At 41.0% G+C, this 19,631-nt stretch overlaps 1 protein-coding gene and 1 long non-coding RNA gene across 3 annotated transcripts in view; one reads left to right on the forward strand and one right to left on the reverse strand.

Annotated features, from left to right (window-relative positions):
• Positions 1 to 653: 653 nt before the first annotated feature.
• Positions 654 to 19,631, forward strand: part of LOC133609497 (uncharacterized) — a 104,162-nt gene continuing 85,184 nt past the window's right edge. Inside the window, exons 1-2 of the long non-coding RNA XR_009815727.1 lie at positions 654 to 716; positions 7,268 to 7,379. This is a non-coding gene — a long non-coding RNA (uncharacterized lncRNA). The remainder of the gene's footprint in view (positions 717 to 7,267; positions 7,380 to 19,631) is intronic.
• The window catches only part of LOC133609496 (cadherin-18), a 234,059-nt gene continuing 224,939 nt past the window's right edge, over positions 10,512 to 19,631 (reverse strand). For both annotated transcript variants that reach the window (XM_061965104.2, XM_061965105.1), the window contains exon 12: positions 10,512 to 11,306. In XM_061965104.2, coding sequence (XP_061821088.1) covers positions 10,801 to 11,306 — 506 coding nt within the window. In that variant the 3' untranslated portion in view covers positions 10,512 to 10,800. The remainder of the gene's footprint in view (positions 11,307 to 19,631) is intronic.

Raw genomic sequence — 19,631 nt, forward strand, 5'->3', positions numbered from 1 at the left:
ACTTTTGGCAATATAGTGTATGTCAATCAATCAATTAATCAGTGTTTATTTATTTAGTCCTAAATCACAAGTGTCTCAAAGGGCTGCACAAGCCACAGCGACATACTCGGTTCAGAGCCCACATAAGGGCAAGGAAAAACTCACAACCCAGTGGGATGTCAATGTGAATGACTATGAGAAACCTTGGAGAGGACTGCAGATGTGGGTGAACCCCCCCCTCTAGGGGAGAACGGATGCAATGGATGTCGAGTGGGTCTGACATAATATTGTGAAAGTCCAGTCCATAGTGGATCTAACTTAATATTGACAGTCCAGTCCATAGTGGGGCCAGCCGGAGACCATCCCGAGCGGAGACGGGTCAGCAGCGCAGAGATGTCCCCAACCGATGCACAGGCGAGCGGTCCACCCCGGGTCCCGACTCTGGACAGCCAGAGTCTCCTTTTACTATAATGGTTGTCCACACATTTAAAAAAAAAAAAAAAAAAAAAGTTTTTTATTACTTTATTTTTGTATTACTTTATTTTCCTATAGTATACTGAGTCTTTTGTTTATTTTGTGTACTTCTCCATTTTGTCTTATTATCTCCGCACTTTTTGGAAGTTGTTCCTGCTTTATTATATCAATTGACCACAGCTGTGGTTACTCAAGTGCATCACTTCCTGTTAAAAAAAATGGCACGCTGACAAAAGACCTCGTCGAAACCGGTCCGTGTTTTGGTAAGCGCCTGTGCAGTTTATAATCAAATTATAAGACGGACACGGGTGTTGCTGGCCTTGCTTTTTGTATTGTTCTATATTGTAGGAACCAGAAATTTAATAACAGACAGAAACAACCCCTTTTGTGGGAATGAGTGCGGGGGAGGTGGGAGGAGGGAGGGAGGTGTTTTGGGTTGGTGCACTAATTGTAAGTGTATCTTGTGTTTTTTATGTTAATTTAATAAAAAATACAAATAAATAAAATTAAATTAAAAAAAAAAGTGCACTTTTTGCCGTGCGCCTCTTTATTTTTGTTTAGTACGTTTTTCGGAGAGTGCGTGTATTTCCGGTGTTGTACCGAAATCTGTTACCCATCAGAATTTGTGACTCCAGGGGGCGATGTTCTCATGGCGTTTGTTTGATGGTTAAACGGCAAGCCCAAAGAGGAGGCGAAGAAGAACGCTTGCGTAAATGGCGTAAACTATCGTTGTCAGAATTTCAGCATTAATAAATTACACATATTCTGGAAATCAATGATTTACTTTCATTATAGTATGAGTCCATTGTATCAGCTGTTGATTCTCTCTCACACACATACATTTTCCGGATTAAAAGCTATCATGGAATGAAACGTCAGTTGTCAGAATTTCAGCATTAATAAATTACACATATTCTGGAAATCAATGACTTATTTTCATTATAGTATGAGTCCATTGTATCAGCTGTTGATTCTCTCTCACACACATACATTTTCCAATATAGATAAGGCTATACATGCACATGCGGTTGTTCTGTTATGGCTGTATGTTCCATATTCTTAAACCAGTCACCTAAATTACAATTTCCTGCCCTTTTTACACCCCCCCCTCCCTTCATCTCCATTCACTTTTTCTCATTTGGACCCCCAGAATCAGGACGCACTAGGGTTACATTTTCCGATAAACTGTGACTTGGCCGTCAGATTTCGAGACCTTACTTAACTGCATTTTCAGCATTTATAATACAGATTTTTATTAAAATACATATACCCTAACCATCAAACTAAACTAAGCAGAAACAGAGCTAAACAGAAACCTTTTTTTTTTACAATAAATTTTGGAATTCAAATGCAACATACAATCATAACTTGTTTTCTAATACAGAAATTAACATGGTATGTTCCTGGCATGCATCACAACTATATCCCTCCTCCTCAGTAAAATCTCTTGGAAATTGCATCCCTTGTTTTGATCTGGCCACAATGTGCACCAATGTCACTTGAGTGGAACTCTCTAAATATGGCATCTGCTTCAGCTGCCCCACACACCACTTTAACTTTCAGCAATTTGGCCGATCCTTTGTGGCGGAGGTAATATAGCTTGCCATCTATGACAAATCAAAGCATTAATTGAAAGCTTATTTCTTACAATGAAAAGTAATACAGTGAAATACAAATATCTCTGATTTGAAATCCAGAGATTGCAGCAATGGTATTTGTTTATTGTAGAAATTTCAATGCTTTACTTGCTGTGCTCGCACCTAACAAAGTGAGCGGCCTAATTCAATACAAATTAAATGCAAAACTCACAAATGGCGTGGGGGCAGTGTATATTCATTCATGAAGGATCTATGTATATTAAGATTTACTCTTAGACTATTAAATTAATAAAATGAAAACATGGCTCCGAGACCGTTTATTTATTTATCAAAAAAACAAAACACATGAGTAAATCCGCGACAAAAAATATCTTATCCATCACACAATCAACTAGGATATGGGCACGGCCTCAAAGGGTCAATATCCGATGAGGCAGAGAACTGCCATCAACCCAAAATATACAGAAAGGGTTTTTTGGAACAAAAAAAGGAAATTAACATTACTTTCACTTTTTCTTCAATTTTCCATGGATTTAGGTTAAAATATGTACAATTTCAGACACCATTTATGCACCTGAGTAAGTTGCACCGCATTCTCGTGCTATAGGTGAGAGTCCATCTTAAGTATGAAAATCTACAAACACTGAACACTGTTGCCCTCTGTGTTTTAACATTTTGATTTCTATTTACTGTTTTAATTGGTTTCACCCTTAAAATCGTTTTTAATCATATTTATTTTATCTTGTTTTTGTATTAGTTTTATATGTATTTATTTTTTTATTCAGTCATTGGTGGAGCTCAAGATAGTATTTGAATGTTGTTTTTAATATTGTTGTGCAGCACTTAGGAAACATTTTGTTGTTTAAATGTGCTATATAAATCAAGTGGATTGGATTGGATTGGATTGAATTATGCTGTAGTTAGTATAATGTAAAACTGTAAATTTAGAAAGGGAATGCTCTGTTTTTCTTTAAATACATTAACACCATCACACCATCACATTTAATACTAAGTCGTTGAACCTCTTGAGACAATTTGGCATTTGTTGGGGTGGTCATCAAGTGCGATGCTAGGTACCATAACTTGCCTTCCACAATGTAGTTTGCCGCTTTTCTTTTCAGGTTGAAGCGCTCGTATTTTTTGGAATTTGGTGGTACTTTCCCTTCGGTAAGGTATTCCAACAATTCTCTATAGGTGCTTGATTCCATGATTTAGATTGGAGTCAAAATCCGCTAATAAATTAGAAGGTGGGCTTCAAACTGGATAAAGCCAAATGTTTCAAGTACCTTGGTAAGGCGCCACCTCCTGTTAATAGTGTGAAATGCCATAAATTTACGCCTAATTGGCTGGGCAAAACGCCGACGGGCTTATCGGAAAATGTAACCCTAGTGCGTCCTGATTCTGGGGGTCCAAATGAGAAAAAGTGAATGGAGATGAAGGGAGGGGGGGTGTAAAAAGGGCAGGAAATTGTAATTTAGGTGACTGGTTTAAGAATATGGAACATACAGCCAGGCCCGGCCCTAACCAATCTGGCGCCCTAGGCAAGATATTAGGTGGCGCCCCCCCCACATCGGCAGTGAAGTGTATATACTCACAAGAAACCGAATAGCTTTGTCTTTGACCTTTTTTTTTTACTTACAACTATACCTAATATATAAAGGGGTGGAAAAGTGACTATTACCTGCAGGGCAAACATTAGCTAACCAGAAGGCAATAACAATGTAAACAAAAAACACCTGCTTAAAATATCTAATACAAATGTCCCAGAGGAATGTAGGTGGGAGTACTGTAATTACCTAACGTTACATTATTATTTTCCATAACAATTTAGCCCCCTCCACAATATTAACCCGACGTTAAAACAGAACTAGCTATTTATTGATTAGCAATTGCCGACTCATGTAACATTAGCTTAATGCTAAAAAGCCAGGTTACTATCACATTCTGTAACAGACAAATAATTTAATGTAGGCTAACGTTACCTACTTGCTACCTCTGTCTTTTCTCGTTTCTCCTCCTCTTCTTTTCTCTTTTTTCTTCCCTGGGCACCTGACAGTTTTGGCCGTTTTGACATCTTGTGTTGATTTTTTGATGTGGTGACGTCCAAAAAGAGTCATGATACGGGAAGGGAGGGGGCGCACCGTGCGGGGGGGGGGGGGGGGGGGGGGGGGGGGGATGTTGTAACAAATAATATTTCTATTAAATAGGCTTTACTTTGCATTTTCATTAACGTGGGATTATTTTTTGTATTTAGAAATAATAGTACCACCTTTTTTTCTCTTTTTTTTTCTTTTTCTCTCCAACATTTGTGGCACTTGCGTGGCGCCCCCTGATGGACGGCGCTCTTAGCATTTGCCTATACGGCCTATGCCACGGGCCGGCCCTGCATACAGTCATAACAGAACAACCGCATGTGCATGTATAGCCTTATCTATATTGGAAAATGTATGTGTGTGAGAGAGAATCAACAGCTGATACAATGGACTCATAGTATAATGAAAATAAGTCTTTGATTTCCACAATATGTGTAATTTATTAATGCTGAAATTCTGACAACTGACGTTTCATTCCATGATAGCTTTTAATCCGGAAAATGTATGTGTGTGAGAGAGAATCAACAGCTGATACAATGGACTCATACTATAATGAAAGTAAATCATTGATTTCCAGAATATGTGTAATTTATTAATGCTGAAATTCTGACAACGATAGTTTACGCCATTTACGCAAGGGTTCTTCTTCGCCTTCTCTTTGGGCTTGCCGTTTAACCATCAAACAAACGCCATGAGAACATCGCCCCCTGGAGTCACAAATTCTGATGGGTAACAGATTTCGGTACAACACCGGTATTTTGTATATCGGCATATGCAAACATCGCCAGTTTCTTAAGAATACACAATAACCCTTCACATCTTGCGAGCTAACTTCTTGGAAAACAAGGCATGGCCCACCGATAAACCCACCAGGGCTTTCGCCGGAATGAGATCTTTATTTCAAGGAGTGACGGCTCTAATCCGCCGTAAAACCTCTCCCGGTGTCGAGCGCTTATCTCCTGGTTCACTTCTCACACACACCGGCTTTTTTAATTAATTTGCATTCAAGTGCTTCCCGGCTGAAACTTGTGTCCCGGCATTCTTTGTTAGTGAACAAATTTGACTATTTGAAAGCACAGTGTACAGCCGATATGGGCATTTATTTACATCAACAATATAATTTGCCTCAGAAGCTGGACAGGACAAAAAAATAAATTAAGGCACAGTGAAGAAATGACGGCGTCGCCACTATTGAGGGGTCAAGTCGCACCCAATAAAGTCTTAATTGTGTTAAAATTGCACAACTAAATCATCTTCTATACCTGCCGACTTTTATTGACTTTTCCCCTACAGCAGGGGTGTCGAACTCAAATACAGAGTGGGCCAAAATTTAAAACTGAACAAAGCCTCGGGCCAAGGTTGAACAAATTAACCTTTTAATAGGGACCCAAACAAGTTTTGCATTGAATATTGAACAAGCAAGGCTTATATAACTTTATAGTGACATGCAAAATCAAGTTTCAAATAATAATAATAATAATTAAAAAATATCAATGGCATATCAAATACAATTTAAATAAAAATTGAATGCCTCTTTTCTATTTGCAGCCTTCTGAGGTAAATATCAACATTAACTTTTTCCACAGGCTAATAAATTTGAAAATAAAATAATGAATAAACCAACCATTCAGGACTTTAAACAGCTCAGTTTGCAACACACTGATCTAATCTGATGTGCCCAAGCCAGATACTTTCCATCTTTTCTTGGATGCTAGTTCATTAATGTCGGGGCTCAGGCTTTGAGCTGAGGCAACCTTCATTATCGAACGAAGGTGTTCATCAGTCATTATATCTCGTAGTCCACAGTCTTGGGGGCGTGCCTTACAGGCACTGCCTTTAACGTTCTCTACGAGCTGTCGTCACGTCCGCTTTTCTTCCCTTCTAACAACGTGCCCGCCCAGTCACAAGATATGAGCGGCTCCTGTACGCACACACACGTAAATGCAAAGCATACTTCATCAACAGCGATACAGTTTACACTGAAAGTGGCCGTATAAGTAACTTTAACATCGTTAAAAATACACACCACACTGTGAATCCACACCTAACAAGAATGACAAACACATTTTGGGAGAACATCCGCACAGTAACACAACATAAACACAACAGAACACATACCCAGAACCCTTTGCAGCACTAACTCTTCCGGGACGCTACAATATACACCCCCGCTACCTCCAAACCCCCGTGCGCCCCCCACACACACACACACACCTTGTAGCATCCCGGAAGAGTTAGTGCTGCAAAGGATGCTGGGTATTTGTTCTGTTGTGTTTATGTTGTGTTACTGTGCGGATGTTCTCCCAAAATGTGTTTGTCATTCTTGTTTGGTGTGGATTCACAGTGTGGCGTATATTTCTAACAGTGTTAAAGTTTTTTTATACTGGCACCCTCAGTGTAACCTGTATCGCTGAAGATCAAGTATGCATTGCATTCACATTTGTAAGTGTGCCAAAGCCGCACATATTATGTAACTGGGTCAGCGCTCGTTGGACTGGACGAAAAGGGGATGTTCTCGGGAGGGGCACTGAAATTTGGGAGTCTCCCGGAAAGTTTGGCAAGTATGAGAATTAGCGGTGTACCGCGGCACTGCCGCTGTATATAATCGGCGGGCCAGCTCTAGTGTCAATTTGATATCACCTCGCGGGCCAAGTGAAATTACACGGCGGGCCAAATTTGGCCCGCGGGCCAGAGTTTGACACCCATGCCCTACAGGAACAAAATTAAGCATTCCAGCCTCTTTTGTTCAGCCCCGGGCAAATCCAGGCAGGCATTGCTTTTGCTGACTAAGTTCGATAATGAAATGATACCCCCAAAATTCAAAAAATAAAATACAATAAAAATAGGCTGGGTGATAAATTAAGACAATAAGCTCGGGAGCTTCAAAAAAAAAAAAAAAAAAAATAGGCTGGGTGATAAATTAAGACAATAAGCTCGGGAGGTTCACTTTGAGTTTACCCTGACGGGTCCTTGTGAGAGGAGGCGGCTGACAATGTTCTTGCGACAAAGACAAAAAAAAAAAAAGGCAGTCAGGAGACGATAACAAGCGAGACGGAAAAAAGGCGGGAGGTACAAGAAGAGGATTTTGAAATATTCATCATTCTGCCTTTTGTCTTCCTGGAGACTGGCGTCGGCGTTTCTGGGAGAAAAGACCGAACTGGAGCACCGGAGGGGTGGGCGGAGCCAAGTCAACTTTTGCCTGGCCGACGCCGCTGATGATCATTGATTCTGTCAGGTGAGCTGATGAACTTTCGAGCGTCGGTCTGGGATAACTAAATTGGTTATAGGGGCCATAATACTAGAACGCTAAGTACGTTGGTATGTATGTTCCTGAGAACCAGCGTCCTCTGCAAGGGACGACAGGGGATTTTTGGTCTATTTAGTTACGAATTTCGAGGGGAAAAATTGCCTTATCTCTGTTGTTCCTGAATGTAAACAAATGCCATTGGTGGATCTACACCTAACATCCACTGTAATGATACCAAGTACAGACGCATATCTAGTCAAGGGGAAAAACTGCCTTATCTCTATTGTTCCAGAATGTAAACAAATGCCATTGGTGGATCTACACCTAACATCCACTGTAATGATACCAAGTACAGACGCGTATCTAGTCAAGGGGAAAAATTGCGTTTTCTCTGTTGTTCCAGAATGTAAACAAATGCCATTGGTGGATCTACACCTAACATCCACTGTAATGATACCAAGTACAGGAGCGTATATAGTCAAGAGGAAAAATTGCCTTATCTCTGTTGTTCCAGAATGTAAACCAATGCCATTGGTGGATCTACACCCAACATCCACTGTAATGATACCAAGTACAGACACGTATCTAGTCAAGGGGAAAAATGGCCTTATCTCTGTTGTTCCAGAATATAAACAAATGCCATTGGTGGATCTACACCTAACATCCACTGTAATGATACCAAGTACAGGAGCGTATCTAGTCAAGGGGAAAAATTGCCTTATCTCTGTTGTTCCTGAATGTAAACCAATGCCATTGGTGGATCTACACCTAACATCCACTGTAATGATACCAAGTACAGATGCATATCTAGTCAAGGGGAAAAATTGCCTTATCTCTGTTGTTCCAGAATGTAAACAAATGCCATTGGTGGATCTACACCTAACATCCACTGTAATGATACCAAGTACAGACGCGTATCTAGTCAAGGGGAAAAATTGCCTTATTTATGTTGTTCCAGAATGTAAACAAATGCCATTGGTGGATCTGCACCTAACATCCACTGTAACAATACCAAGTACAGGAGCGTATCTAGTCAAGGGTGAAAATTGCCTTATCTCTGTTGTTTTTAAGGACCTACTGCCAAAAAGCTATTCAAAGATAATCTTTATCCGTTTTTCTTAACCATAGGGCCGTGAGCGCCCTCTATAGAGCCACCAAAAAATATCTGTATCTCAGCTGTGGTCCGTATGGGCTGCAAGGGTACTCAGTTGTAATTAGGGTTGTACGGTATAGCGGTATTAGTATAGTACCGCGATACTAATGAATCATATTCGGTACTATACCGCCTCTAAAAAGTACCGGCTAGCAAGTCATGGCTAGCTAGCTAGCGGCTAAAGTTCATCCGCTACTTTTCTAAATCACTAATCCTGGTCTCCATGGCGACAAACAAAGTAAGTTTCTTACAAGTATCATCCCTGCAGGACGAGGAATAGCTAAACATGCTTCACTACACACCGTAGCTCACCGGCGTCACCGCTAATGACGCCGTTCCTGAATGTAAACAAACGCCATTGGTGGATCCACACCTGACATCCACTGTAATGATACCAAGTACAGGAGCGTATCTAGCCGATACTATGATTACATCGATTCTTTTTAGCATCAAAAAAATCTTTTTTCCTTTTTTATAAATTTATATGATGAAATTCCTCAGTAAATTCACTAAAACGTCACCGCGGAGTTATTGAGTCTGCTTAACTGATTGGAGACTATAGCTTCCGCTGCTAGTGGGTCCATTATGATGACTTCTGTTTTGTTTGATCAGCCGTTTTACTGCCGTGTTACAGACACCGTTTGGAAACAATTAAGGTATATAAATAAACATTTACAAAATATTTTCGTAACGATATATATCTGCAACTTATGGTCCTAATATATGTAAAATACTTATTTCTTCTTAATTTGGTGTGTACGGCTTAAATACCGGTGAGCACTATAGAAAACATTAATAAAAACTTTGCTATTTTAAAGCGCACTGTCGAATTTTGATTTAGCCATTCCTTTACCACTTTTGACGTGTGTTTGGGGTCATTGTCCTGTTGGAACACCCAACTGCGCCCGAGACCCAACCTCCGGGGTGATTATTTTAGGTTGTCCTGGAGAATTTGGAGGTAATCCTCCTTTGTCATTGTCCCATTTATTCTCTGTAAAGCACCAGTTCTATTGGCAGCAAAACAGGCCCAGAGCATAATACTACCACCACCATGCTTGACGGTAGGCCTGGTGTTCCTGGGATTAAAGGTCTCACCTTTTCTCCTCCAAACATATTGCTGGGTATTGTGGCCAAACAGCTCAATTTTGTTTCATCTGACATCACATGGACAAAGATAAGACCTTCTGGAGGAAAGTTATGTGGTCAGATGAAACAAAAGTTGAGCTATTTTAAGGCGCTCTGTCAATTTTTTATTTTATAATTGCGCCTTATAGTCCGAAAAATACGGTACTTGGCTATAGCCTACCGACGACTTACACGCAAATACAAAGCTTCACTGAAATAATCTCTAAATTCCAGGTTTTGATCTCAGGACAGGTTTTCCAGTGGAACAAGGATCGTCAGCAAAGCCAAGGTTGTTAAATCTGTTTTCATCCACACCAGTCGTAGACCTTAAACCACAATCCGTACACTTATTGACGAGTGTGGGAGCATCCACGATAAGCCCCTGGATTCTCCCAGAAACATCTCACAAACAAACCTGTGGATCAGCCATTGTAAGGAAAACTGATAGTGTGAGGGTAGACTTTTATTTAATTTTTTTCCCGAGCCTTTAATAAAAATCTTTCTAACACACCTTTTTGAGCACGCTTCAGAAACGACTACGCCGCCACTATATTTTCCCCGCTCCTCCTCTAACTGCTCCGTGGAGCATTGTTTCGTCCGTCCGTCGTAATATTACCCGCCGCCATAAAGCTAACCGCCGCTGTAAAAGAGAGCTTTAATTAACCTCAAAGCCGTGGACGATGCGTCAGTACGCGTCCAGCCGATGCCCCGCGTGGACCAGTGGGTTAAGCGTGTTAAAAAGGCCACATAGAGTAAATTCTACGTATGCTGACCTGACGGGATTCATCAGAGTCGGATGCGGAAGGGCATCTGTTTAACGACTCAGGAAGAAGACAAGCGTGCACTTTATCCACCCACATGGATATCAGAACTTTATTGAGCCATAAAAAATATACACAAGGAAAATATCCCTTTCATTTCCCCCCATAGTGTTCTTTCCTCCCAAAATCCGATCCAGTAGTTCCACAAGAAGGAGCCAGAATCCCCCCTGAAAAAGGAACATAAAAAAAGAAAGCCGTTGCTTCAATTTAGAAGGTAAAAATCACTGGACAGTAGATGTTTCTCCAAACTGTCCGCGAAAGATCCCAAAAGGTTTTTCAATCCGTTCCGGTTCGGAAAGGGAATGACGCACTAAGTCTTCATGTTTGAATCTGCCTCTGTGTAGAGTTCTGCCAGTCTCTGGAACTGAGGCCCCCAGTTGTCCAGGTAGTGATAATCCTGCTCCGACTGCGTTCCCAGGGAGTCCAACGGGCTGACGGAGCCCGTGGGCGAGCCTTGGCCCTCGTAGGCGTAGGTCTGCAGCGAGTCGTAGGGCGGGCCGGTCGTGTCCATGTTGGCCTCCACCAGTCTCTGCTTGATGAACTCGTGCACGTCCACCTCGTCCAGCTCCAACGAGGGGCTCCGGTGGCCCCTGGGGCCCCCGTAGAGCTGCCTCGCCTCCGGGCGAACGTCCCGGCGGAACTTGAGCTCCTCGGCGGCGGCCGGGTTGCGCAGGGCGATGATGTCGAAGGCCTCCGTGTCTTCCTCGCCGCCGCCCTCGTCGTCGTAGGTGACCACGTTCTCGCGGATGTCCTCCTCGGAGATGATGAGCGGCTCTTTCTTGCTCCGTCTCAGAGTCATGAACAGAACCACGATGACTGCGGGACAGACAAATAGAGATATTGGAACAAAACATCTGGAGCACCCCAGGGCTCTTTTCTTGAGCCATTCTCATTTTCAAGTGAAAAAAAGGCTACAAATGTCATCACTTTCCACCATTTATGATCATGTTACACACGTGTATTCCACCAAACCCACCAGTAGAATTTTGGATATGATCCATTTTTTGCAGTTTTTAAATATTTGTTTTTTGTGTCAGTGTTCTGTGTTTACAAACCCCAAAACCAGTGGTAAATAAAAACAGAATACAATTACTTACAAATCCTTTTCAACCTATATTCAATTGAATAGACTGCAAAGACAAGATACTTAACGTTCAAACTGGAAAATGTTGTTATATTTTGCAAATCTTAGCTCATTTGGAATTTGATGCCTGCAACATGTTTCAAAAAAGCTGGCAAAAGTGTCAAAATAGATGGAGAAAGTTGAGGAATGCTCATCAAACACTTATTTGGAACATCCCACAGGTGAACAGTCTAATTGGGAACAGGTGGGTGCCATGATCGGGTATAAAAGCAGCTTCCACGAAATGCTCAGTCATTCACAAACAAGGATGGGGCGAGGGTCACCATTTTCTGAACAAATGCGGGAGCAAATTGTCAAACAGCTTAAGAACAACATTTCTCAACGAGCTATTGCAAGGAATTTAAGGATTTCACAATCTACCGTCCGTAATATCATCAAAAGGTTCAGAGAATCTGGAGAAATCACTGCACGTAAGCAGCTAAGCCCGTGACATTCGATCCCTCAAGCGGTACTGCATCAAAAAGTGACATCAGTGTGTAAAGGATATCACCACAGGGGCTCAGGAACACTTCAGAAAACCACTGTCAGTAACTACAGTTTGTCGCTACATCTGTGACTGCAAGTTAAAACTCTACTATGCAAAGCGAAACACCCAGAACAACGCTGCCGGTTTCGCTGGGCCCGAGCTCATCTAAGATGGACTGATGCAAAGTGTAAAAGTGTTCTGTGGTCTGACGAGTCCACATTTCAAATTGTTTTTGGAAACGGTGGACGTCATGTCTTTTGGAACAAAGAGGAAAAGAACCATTCGGACTGTTATGGGCGCAAAGTTGAAAAGCCAGCATCTGTGATGGTATGGGGGTGTATTAGTGCCCAAGACATGGGTAACTTACACATCTGGGAAGGCACCATTAATGCTGAAAGGTACATACAGGTTTTGGAGCAACATATGTTGCCACCCAAGCAACGTTATCATGGACGCCCCTGCTTATTTCAGCAAGACAATGCCAAGCCACGTGTTACAACAGCGTAAAAGAGTGCGGGTACTAGACTGGCCTGCCTGTAGTCCAGACTTGTCTCCCATTAAAAATTTGTGGCGCATTATGAAGCCTAAAATACCACAACGGAGACCCCCGGAGTGTTGAACAACTTAAGCTGTACATCAAGCAAGAATGGGAAATAATTCCACCTGAGAAGCTTCAAAAATTGGTCTCCTCAGTTCCCAAACGTTTACTGAGTGTTGTTAAAAGGAAAGGCCATGTAACACAGTGGTAAAAATGCCCCTTTAAATTCTAAGTTGATGATTATTTGAAAAAAAAATACAACTTTCTCAGTCAGAACATTAAATGTCTTGTCTTTGCAGTCTATTCAGCTGAATGTAAGTTGAAAAGGATTTACAAATCATTGTATTCTGTTTTTATTTACGAATTACACAACGTGCCAACTTCACTGGTTTTGGGTTTTGTACTTACAGCGTATATATACAACGTTGATGGAGGTTTTTTTGAGGCTTTTATATGCAGAATAGAGCGACCCTCACAACCTCTATTGTCAGCTGACTTTTGCTAGCATTTTTTTATGAGTTAGAATGCATTAAAAAAAAAGTGCTCTTTTCCTACCTCGGGATTGTATAGTCAAAATTCCAAAATAAAGGGCAGTTCCCCTTTAAGTCAACTGGACAAAATGCCATCACAGTCCAGCAGTGGTTGGTGCTAATGCCAGCCCCTCTGCGCGTTGTTAATTCGACAAACACAAACATTGTCAGTCGTAAACCACCAGCTGATTTCACGTGCGTACTTATCCGATTTTTTTTTATACCGGGAGATTAAATCTGTCCGAGCGTTGAGGGGACTGTTAATCAATAACACGCTTCAGCCGACAGCGATGGCGCTTCCGACGCAAGCTGTTGACTTGACGCCTGTGTCGTCGTCATCTGCGCCGCTAATTTAAGCCACATGGGAAGCGATGACGACGAAGGGGAAGGGAACACACGCATGCAATCATCACAGTTTTTATGGCCGGTCAGTAATGGAGTCACATAAACGCGGATGCAGATGGTAATGAAGTCGACATGTTATGTGCCATAAAGTGAGAGTTACTGATGACCTCTGTGTCGTGTGTTCATTTTTACTGCAGTCTATCATCAAAAGGGAGTCCATTATGCTCCAGTAGCACACCCAGCGGAGGCTGCACATTGCATTGACACAAACAATCCAGCCGCTGTGAAATTAAAAGTCATGAAATGGCTTTTTAAAGATTTTTTATCACCCCTCCCCACCCCTTTGCATTTCTGTCACCGCACATTTGGGTAAATGACAGATAAGAAGGGATGAGAAATATATTTCATTATGACATTCATATAGGATGCGCTGGGGGAGACATTGTTATGCTTATATCTCATGCGCGCGTCGATAAGCGGTGCTTGAAGATGATGACACCATTGCAGCCGATAAGCAAGTGTTTGTGACAAAAATCATTTCCTCTTATTTTTCTCTTGCTTAATGGCAGTGCCATCGCTCCGGGATGCAAATTTGAGGTTGACACTTATCTTTTTCTGCAAGAATACGGAAGGTTAGATTAGCGTTTCTTAACCGTCGGGCCACCAAAAAAATGTTTGTAATACACTTTCTCACCACTTGTGGCAGTAATGACGATATCAGACAAACAGAAGAAGTCTGGAGCTAAAGTCATAGAGTAGTTTCTTAAGCGCAAAAATTATGACTAATATATTTTCTTTTGGACTTAGATTTTATTGACAGTTTAGATGAAGAGCCACACTCTGCTCTTCATCAACGGCACAGCAGTAGAGATCGTAAGCAGCACCTAGTTCCTGGGGGTGCAGATAACTGGCAATATGACCTGGTCTCTAGCTCAGCAGTGCATGCACTTTTTGCGTGGGATGAAAAGAGCCAATTCTCAGCGCATTCTACAGAGGCACTACAGAGAGCCTACCGACCAACTGCATCTCTGTCTGGACTGGAGCCTGCAGTGCCTCAGACTGGAAGTCTCTCAGAGAGTGGCGAGGACGGCGGAAAACATAATCGGGACTCCTCTTCCTCCTATCCAGGAGATCGCAAAAAGCCGCTGCCTGACCAGGGTTCAGAAAATATGCAGAGACTCCTCCCACCCGCACCAAGGACTGTTTTCACTGCCGGACTCTGGAAAGAGGTTCCGCAGCCTCCTTAACTTCAAGTTCTGTAACAGCTTCTTCCCTCAGGCCATAAGACTCTTGAACGCATTAAAATAATCCTCTCAATTCCCCCCCAAAACGGATTAACTCGCTGGAATATAAAGGCAATCTAACATACATCCATAAACGTGGATGCATATGTAAAAGTGCAATATATTTATCTGTACACTAATATATTTATTTATATCTGCACCTTATTGCTCTTTTATCCTGCACTGCAACGAGCTAATGCAACAACATTTTGTTCTTATTTGTACTGTAAAGATCAAATTTGAATGACAATAAAAGGAAGTCTAAGTCTAAGTTAAACATGTATTATTTTGTATTAACTGTTTATTTTAGCATTGATAAATACCTTCTTATGCAGTATATTTAGTTAGTATTATTTTTAATCAGCCTGACCAAAGCCTTTATAATATTTTTGTGATTATCACATACTTTCATATCATTTGACAGGGTGTATACTGTTAAACTGTAAGTAGGTTGAATATGATCAAAATCAAGAGTAAGTTTACTAATTCAGTGTTAATATTTGTGTGGGCTCTGGGCCCCTACGTCGTGGAAATGTTGGGCCCCAAGGTAAAAAAAAAGTTAAAAAACACTGGGTTAGATAATGGTCAGAAAATATTAGTGCGGATGTATTTTCCAAACTATAGAGTATATAAGCCACACCCGCAAAATTTCAGAAGAAAAAAAATATGTTTCCATATATTCGCCATATATTAGACTATAAGCCGCAGTTATATACATTGCGACATGAATTATTTACACATAAATATTTTGTCAATCTTTATTACTATATACCTTAATTATTTCCAAACGTCTGTAACACGGCAGTAAAACGGCTGATCAAACAAAACAAAAGTCACCGTCATGGACCCGATAGCTACGGAAGCCAGCTAAACAGCTAACTCCACGATGACGTTTTGGTGAATTTACGAAACTGAGACAATACAAAAAGAATGCCATTGTAAGTTAATAATACTAACACAGACACTTGTAAACGTGTTAGCATATTCGCTAATGCTAACGACGCTAGCTTCATTGCATTACAGTAACACGTACAAATATGCATGAAAACACTCCTACAGACATCACACATGGGACGGCCATGGATGTCTAAAAAACTGAACAGCACTGCGGTTGAAAAAAAAAAAAGCGCAACCAATAAATGAAAGGACACTACAGCACATGCACTGACTGAATTCCGTGGGTACTGCCGGGTATCGATTCATTTAAAATCAAACGATGCCATTTTTCAATACCATTTGTTGCACATGATATCACGTAAACACTCACCCAGCCAAACTCCCTCAAAGTAATGTTGCAATTTTCAACACCAACATTAAGTCAGCTTGGTAGAAAACGCTGGAACGCAAAGTAAGGCTTTAGTCTCCCGGAACGTGCTAGCTTGCTGCTAATTTACATTGGATTTTCCAATGACAGGCTACTATTAGCATGAGCAATTTTACATGGCGATTTCAACACCTCCATATATGATCATGAAAAATACAACTAAGATGAATGTTACAATCAAACAGCTGTTTTGTAATAAGCACAATACAGTATGAACACTTTGTAGGGTGCAACAGAACACAATCATCTCTACTTCCTAGTTCGACAACATACCATAGATAGCCTGTACAGTGCTGCCATCTAACGTCTTGGAAGTGCAACTGCATTGCAAATGAGACTAATGGTATAAAAACTCGGCAAAAGTACCAAATATGGGTACTGTTAAGTATCTGTATCGATTCCAAGGTACCAGGAATTGGTATCTTATCGGTTCAAATGTGAATGCTACCCATCTCTACTGATAACCTTTATTTTTTTCTTCAAAATGGGAACACAATGTGGCAAAAGGTGACAGTAAACACCGCGTCTCGGCCCTCAGCGCAAAATGTGAGAGAAAACTGTAGCCTTGGGTCCATTTCTAGAGCCTCCCATCACGCCCCACCCACTGATGACAGGACGTCGCTTCCACTAGATGTTTTTTTTTTGTCGGCCTCTCTCGCGTTGCATCGAGGAAAGCCAGCGTGAATATGCATCGTGTTCAGCGCCCTGAGACAATCGCTGGCACGAGGCGGCGTTCTCTCGCATCACGTCTCCCCGTGCGGCGTGCACGTCTGGTCTGAGACGCCTCACGGCCACACGACGGTTTGACTGCAGATCGTGTGTGTGTGTGTGTGTGTGTGTGTGTGTGTGTGTGTGTGTGTGTGTGTGTGTGTGTGTGTGTGTGTGTGTGTGTGTGTGTGTGTGTGTGCGTGCGTGCGTCTCACTGAGCACTCTCTGTGAATATCAAAAAACAACTTTTGTGAGTGAAGACCACGTTCACAAGTTTGTATGTATATATATATATATATATATATATATATATACATATATATATATCTATCGTGCTGCTGAGGCAGGTTGCCATAGCAACACGGTACCGGCTCGTATTATGCTGTCTGGGTGCGACAGTGAGGTGAGAACATGCGTTGTTTTTCGCAGAAATGCCAGACATGAACTTGACCACAAAAGTATTGATGCCTTCAGGAGGGAACTTTTCCGTGAATTATTCTGGACCGTCGGCTTAAAAGTGCACGGTGACCCGCGGTTAGCATGTCAGCCATCGAGGGGTTTGAATCCCCATTTGGCGGGTTTGCATGTTCCGCCTATGTGTGTTTGGTCATATGTGGGAGACCAGGGAGGACTAAACTTTTTTTCATGAAAAAGTCACGTCATGAAGGGCCATTTTGATATTAGGAAAAAATAAATACATATATAAACAGACATATAAAAAAAAAAAATATATATATATATATATATATATATATGTATATATATATATATATATATATATATATATATATATATATATATATATATATATATATATATGTATATATATATATGTATATGTATAAACCCCGTTTCCATGAGTTGGGAAATTGTTATATGCAAATATAAACGGAATACAATGATTTGCAAATCCTTTTCAAACCATATTCAATTGAATGCACTGCAAAGACAACATATTTGATGTTCAAACTCATAAACCTTATTTTTTTTTTGCAAATAATAATTAACTTAGAATTTCATGGCTGCAGCACGTGCCAAAGTAGTTGGGAAAGGGCATGTTCACCACTGTGTTACATCACCTTTTCTTTTAACAACACTCAATAAATGAATGGGAACTGAGGACACTAATTGTTGAAGCTTTGAAAGTGGAATTATTTCCCATTCTTGTTTTATGTTCAACAGTCCGGGGGTCTCCGCTGTCGTATTTTACGCTTCATAACGCGTCACACATTTTCGATGGGAGACAGGTCTAGACTGCAGGTGGGCCAGGAAAGTACCCGCACTCTTTTTTACGAAGCCACGCTGTTGTAACACGTGCTGAATGTGGCTTGGCATTGTCTTGCTGAAATAAGCAGGGGCATCCATGAAAAAGACTGCGCTTAGATGGCAGCATATGTTGTTCCAAAACCTGTATGTACTTTTCAGCATTAATGGTGCCTTCACAGATGTGTAAGTTACCCATGCCTTGGGCACTAATGCACCTCCATACCATCACAGATGCTGGCTTTTGAACTTTGCGTCGATAACAGTCTGGATGGTTCGCTTCCCCTTAGGTCCGGATGACACGATGTCGAATATTTCCAAAAACAATTTAAAATGTGGACTCGTCAGACCACAGAACACTTTTCCACTTTGCATGAGTCCATCTTAGATGATCTCGGGCCCAGAGAAGCCGGCGGCGTTTCTGGATGTTGTTGATAAATGGCTTTCGCTTTGCATAGTAGAGCTTTAACTTGCACTTACAGATGTAGCGACAAACTGTATTTAGTGACAGTGGTTTTCTGAAGTGAAGTGAATCCTTTAGCGATTGATGTCGGTTTTTGATACAGTGCCGTCTGAGGGATCGAAGGTCACGGTCATTCAATGTTGGTTTCTGGCCATGCCGCTTACGTGGAGTGATTTCTCCAGATTCTCTGAACCTTTTGATGATATTATGGACCGTAGATGTTGAAATCCCTAAATTTCTTGCAATTGCACTTTGAGAAACGTTGTTCTTAAACTGTTCGACAATTTGCTCACGCAAAGGGGTGTTCCTCGCCCCATCCTTTCTTGTGAAAGACTGAGCATTTTTTGGGAAGCTGTTTTTATACCCAATCATGGCACCCACCTGTTTCCAATTAGCCTGCACACCTGTTGGATGTTCCAAATAAGTGTTTGATGAGCATTCCTCAACTTTATCAGTATTGCCACCTTTCCCAACTTCTTTGTCACGTGTTGCTGGCATCAAATTCTAAAGTTAATGATTATTTGCAAAAAAAAATTTTTTTTATCAGTTTGAACATCAAATATGTTGTCTTTGTAGCATATTCAACTGAATATGGGTTGAAAATGATTTGCAAATCATTGTATTCCGTTTATATTTACATCTAACACAATTTCCCAACTCATATGGAAACGGGGTTTGTGTATATATATTTATATATATATATATATATATATATATATAGTTGAGGTTACTGTGGTTTACCCGTTATACAGTGCTCAATACCGGGGTAGAGCGGAATATACGTTAGGTCAGGAAAAAAACAGGTTTCCCTGCTCTTCAGGGAACTCCCCTGAAGACCATGGAAACCTGCGAAAAAAGCTTGTAGGGATGAAATAGCCTCCGTGTTTTTTTTCCCTGACCTAACATATACATATACTGCACATTCCTCCATTAAATAGGTAAACAGCTGTAATACATTTTTATTTTACTTGAAATAAAACTGGTTTTGTTTAATACAATTCTATCCCAAACATTTAATAAAGTCAAATACAAATAAGGCAACAAGAGAAGTATCCCACACTTCTCTTTTCTAAAGTA

This window comes from Nerophis lumbriciformis, linkage group LG07, assembly GCF_033978685.3.
Source record: "Nerophis lumbriciformis linkage group LG07, RoL_Nlum_v2.1, whole genome shotgun sequence".
Classification (NCBI taxonomy): domain Eukaryota; kingdom Metazoa; phylum Chordata; class Actinopteri; order Syngnathiformes; family Syngnathidae; genus Nerophis; species Nerophis lumbriciformis.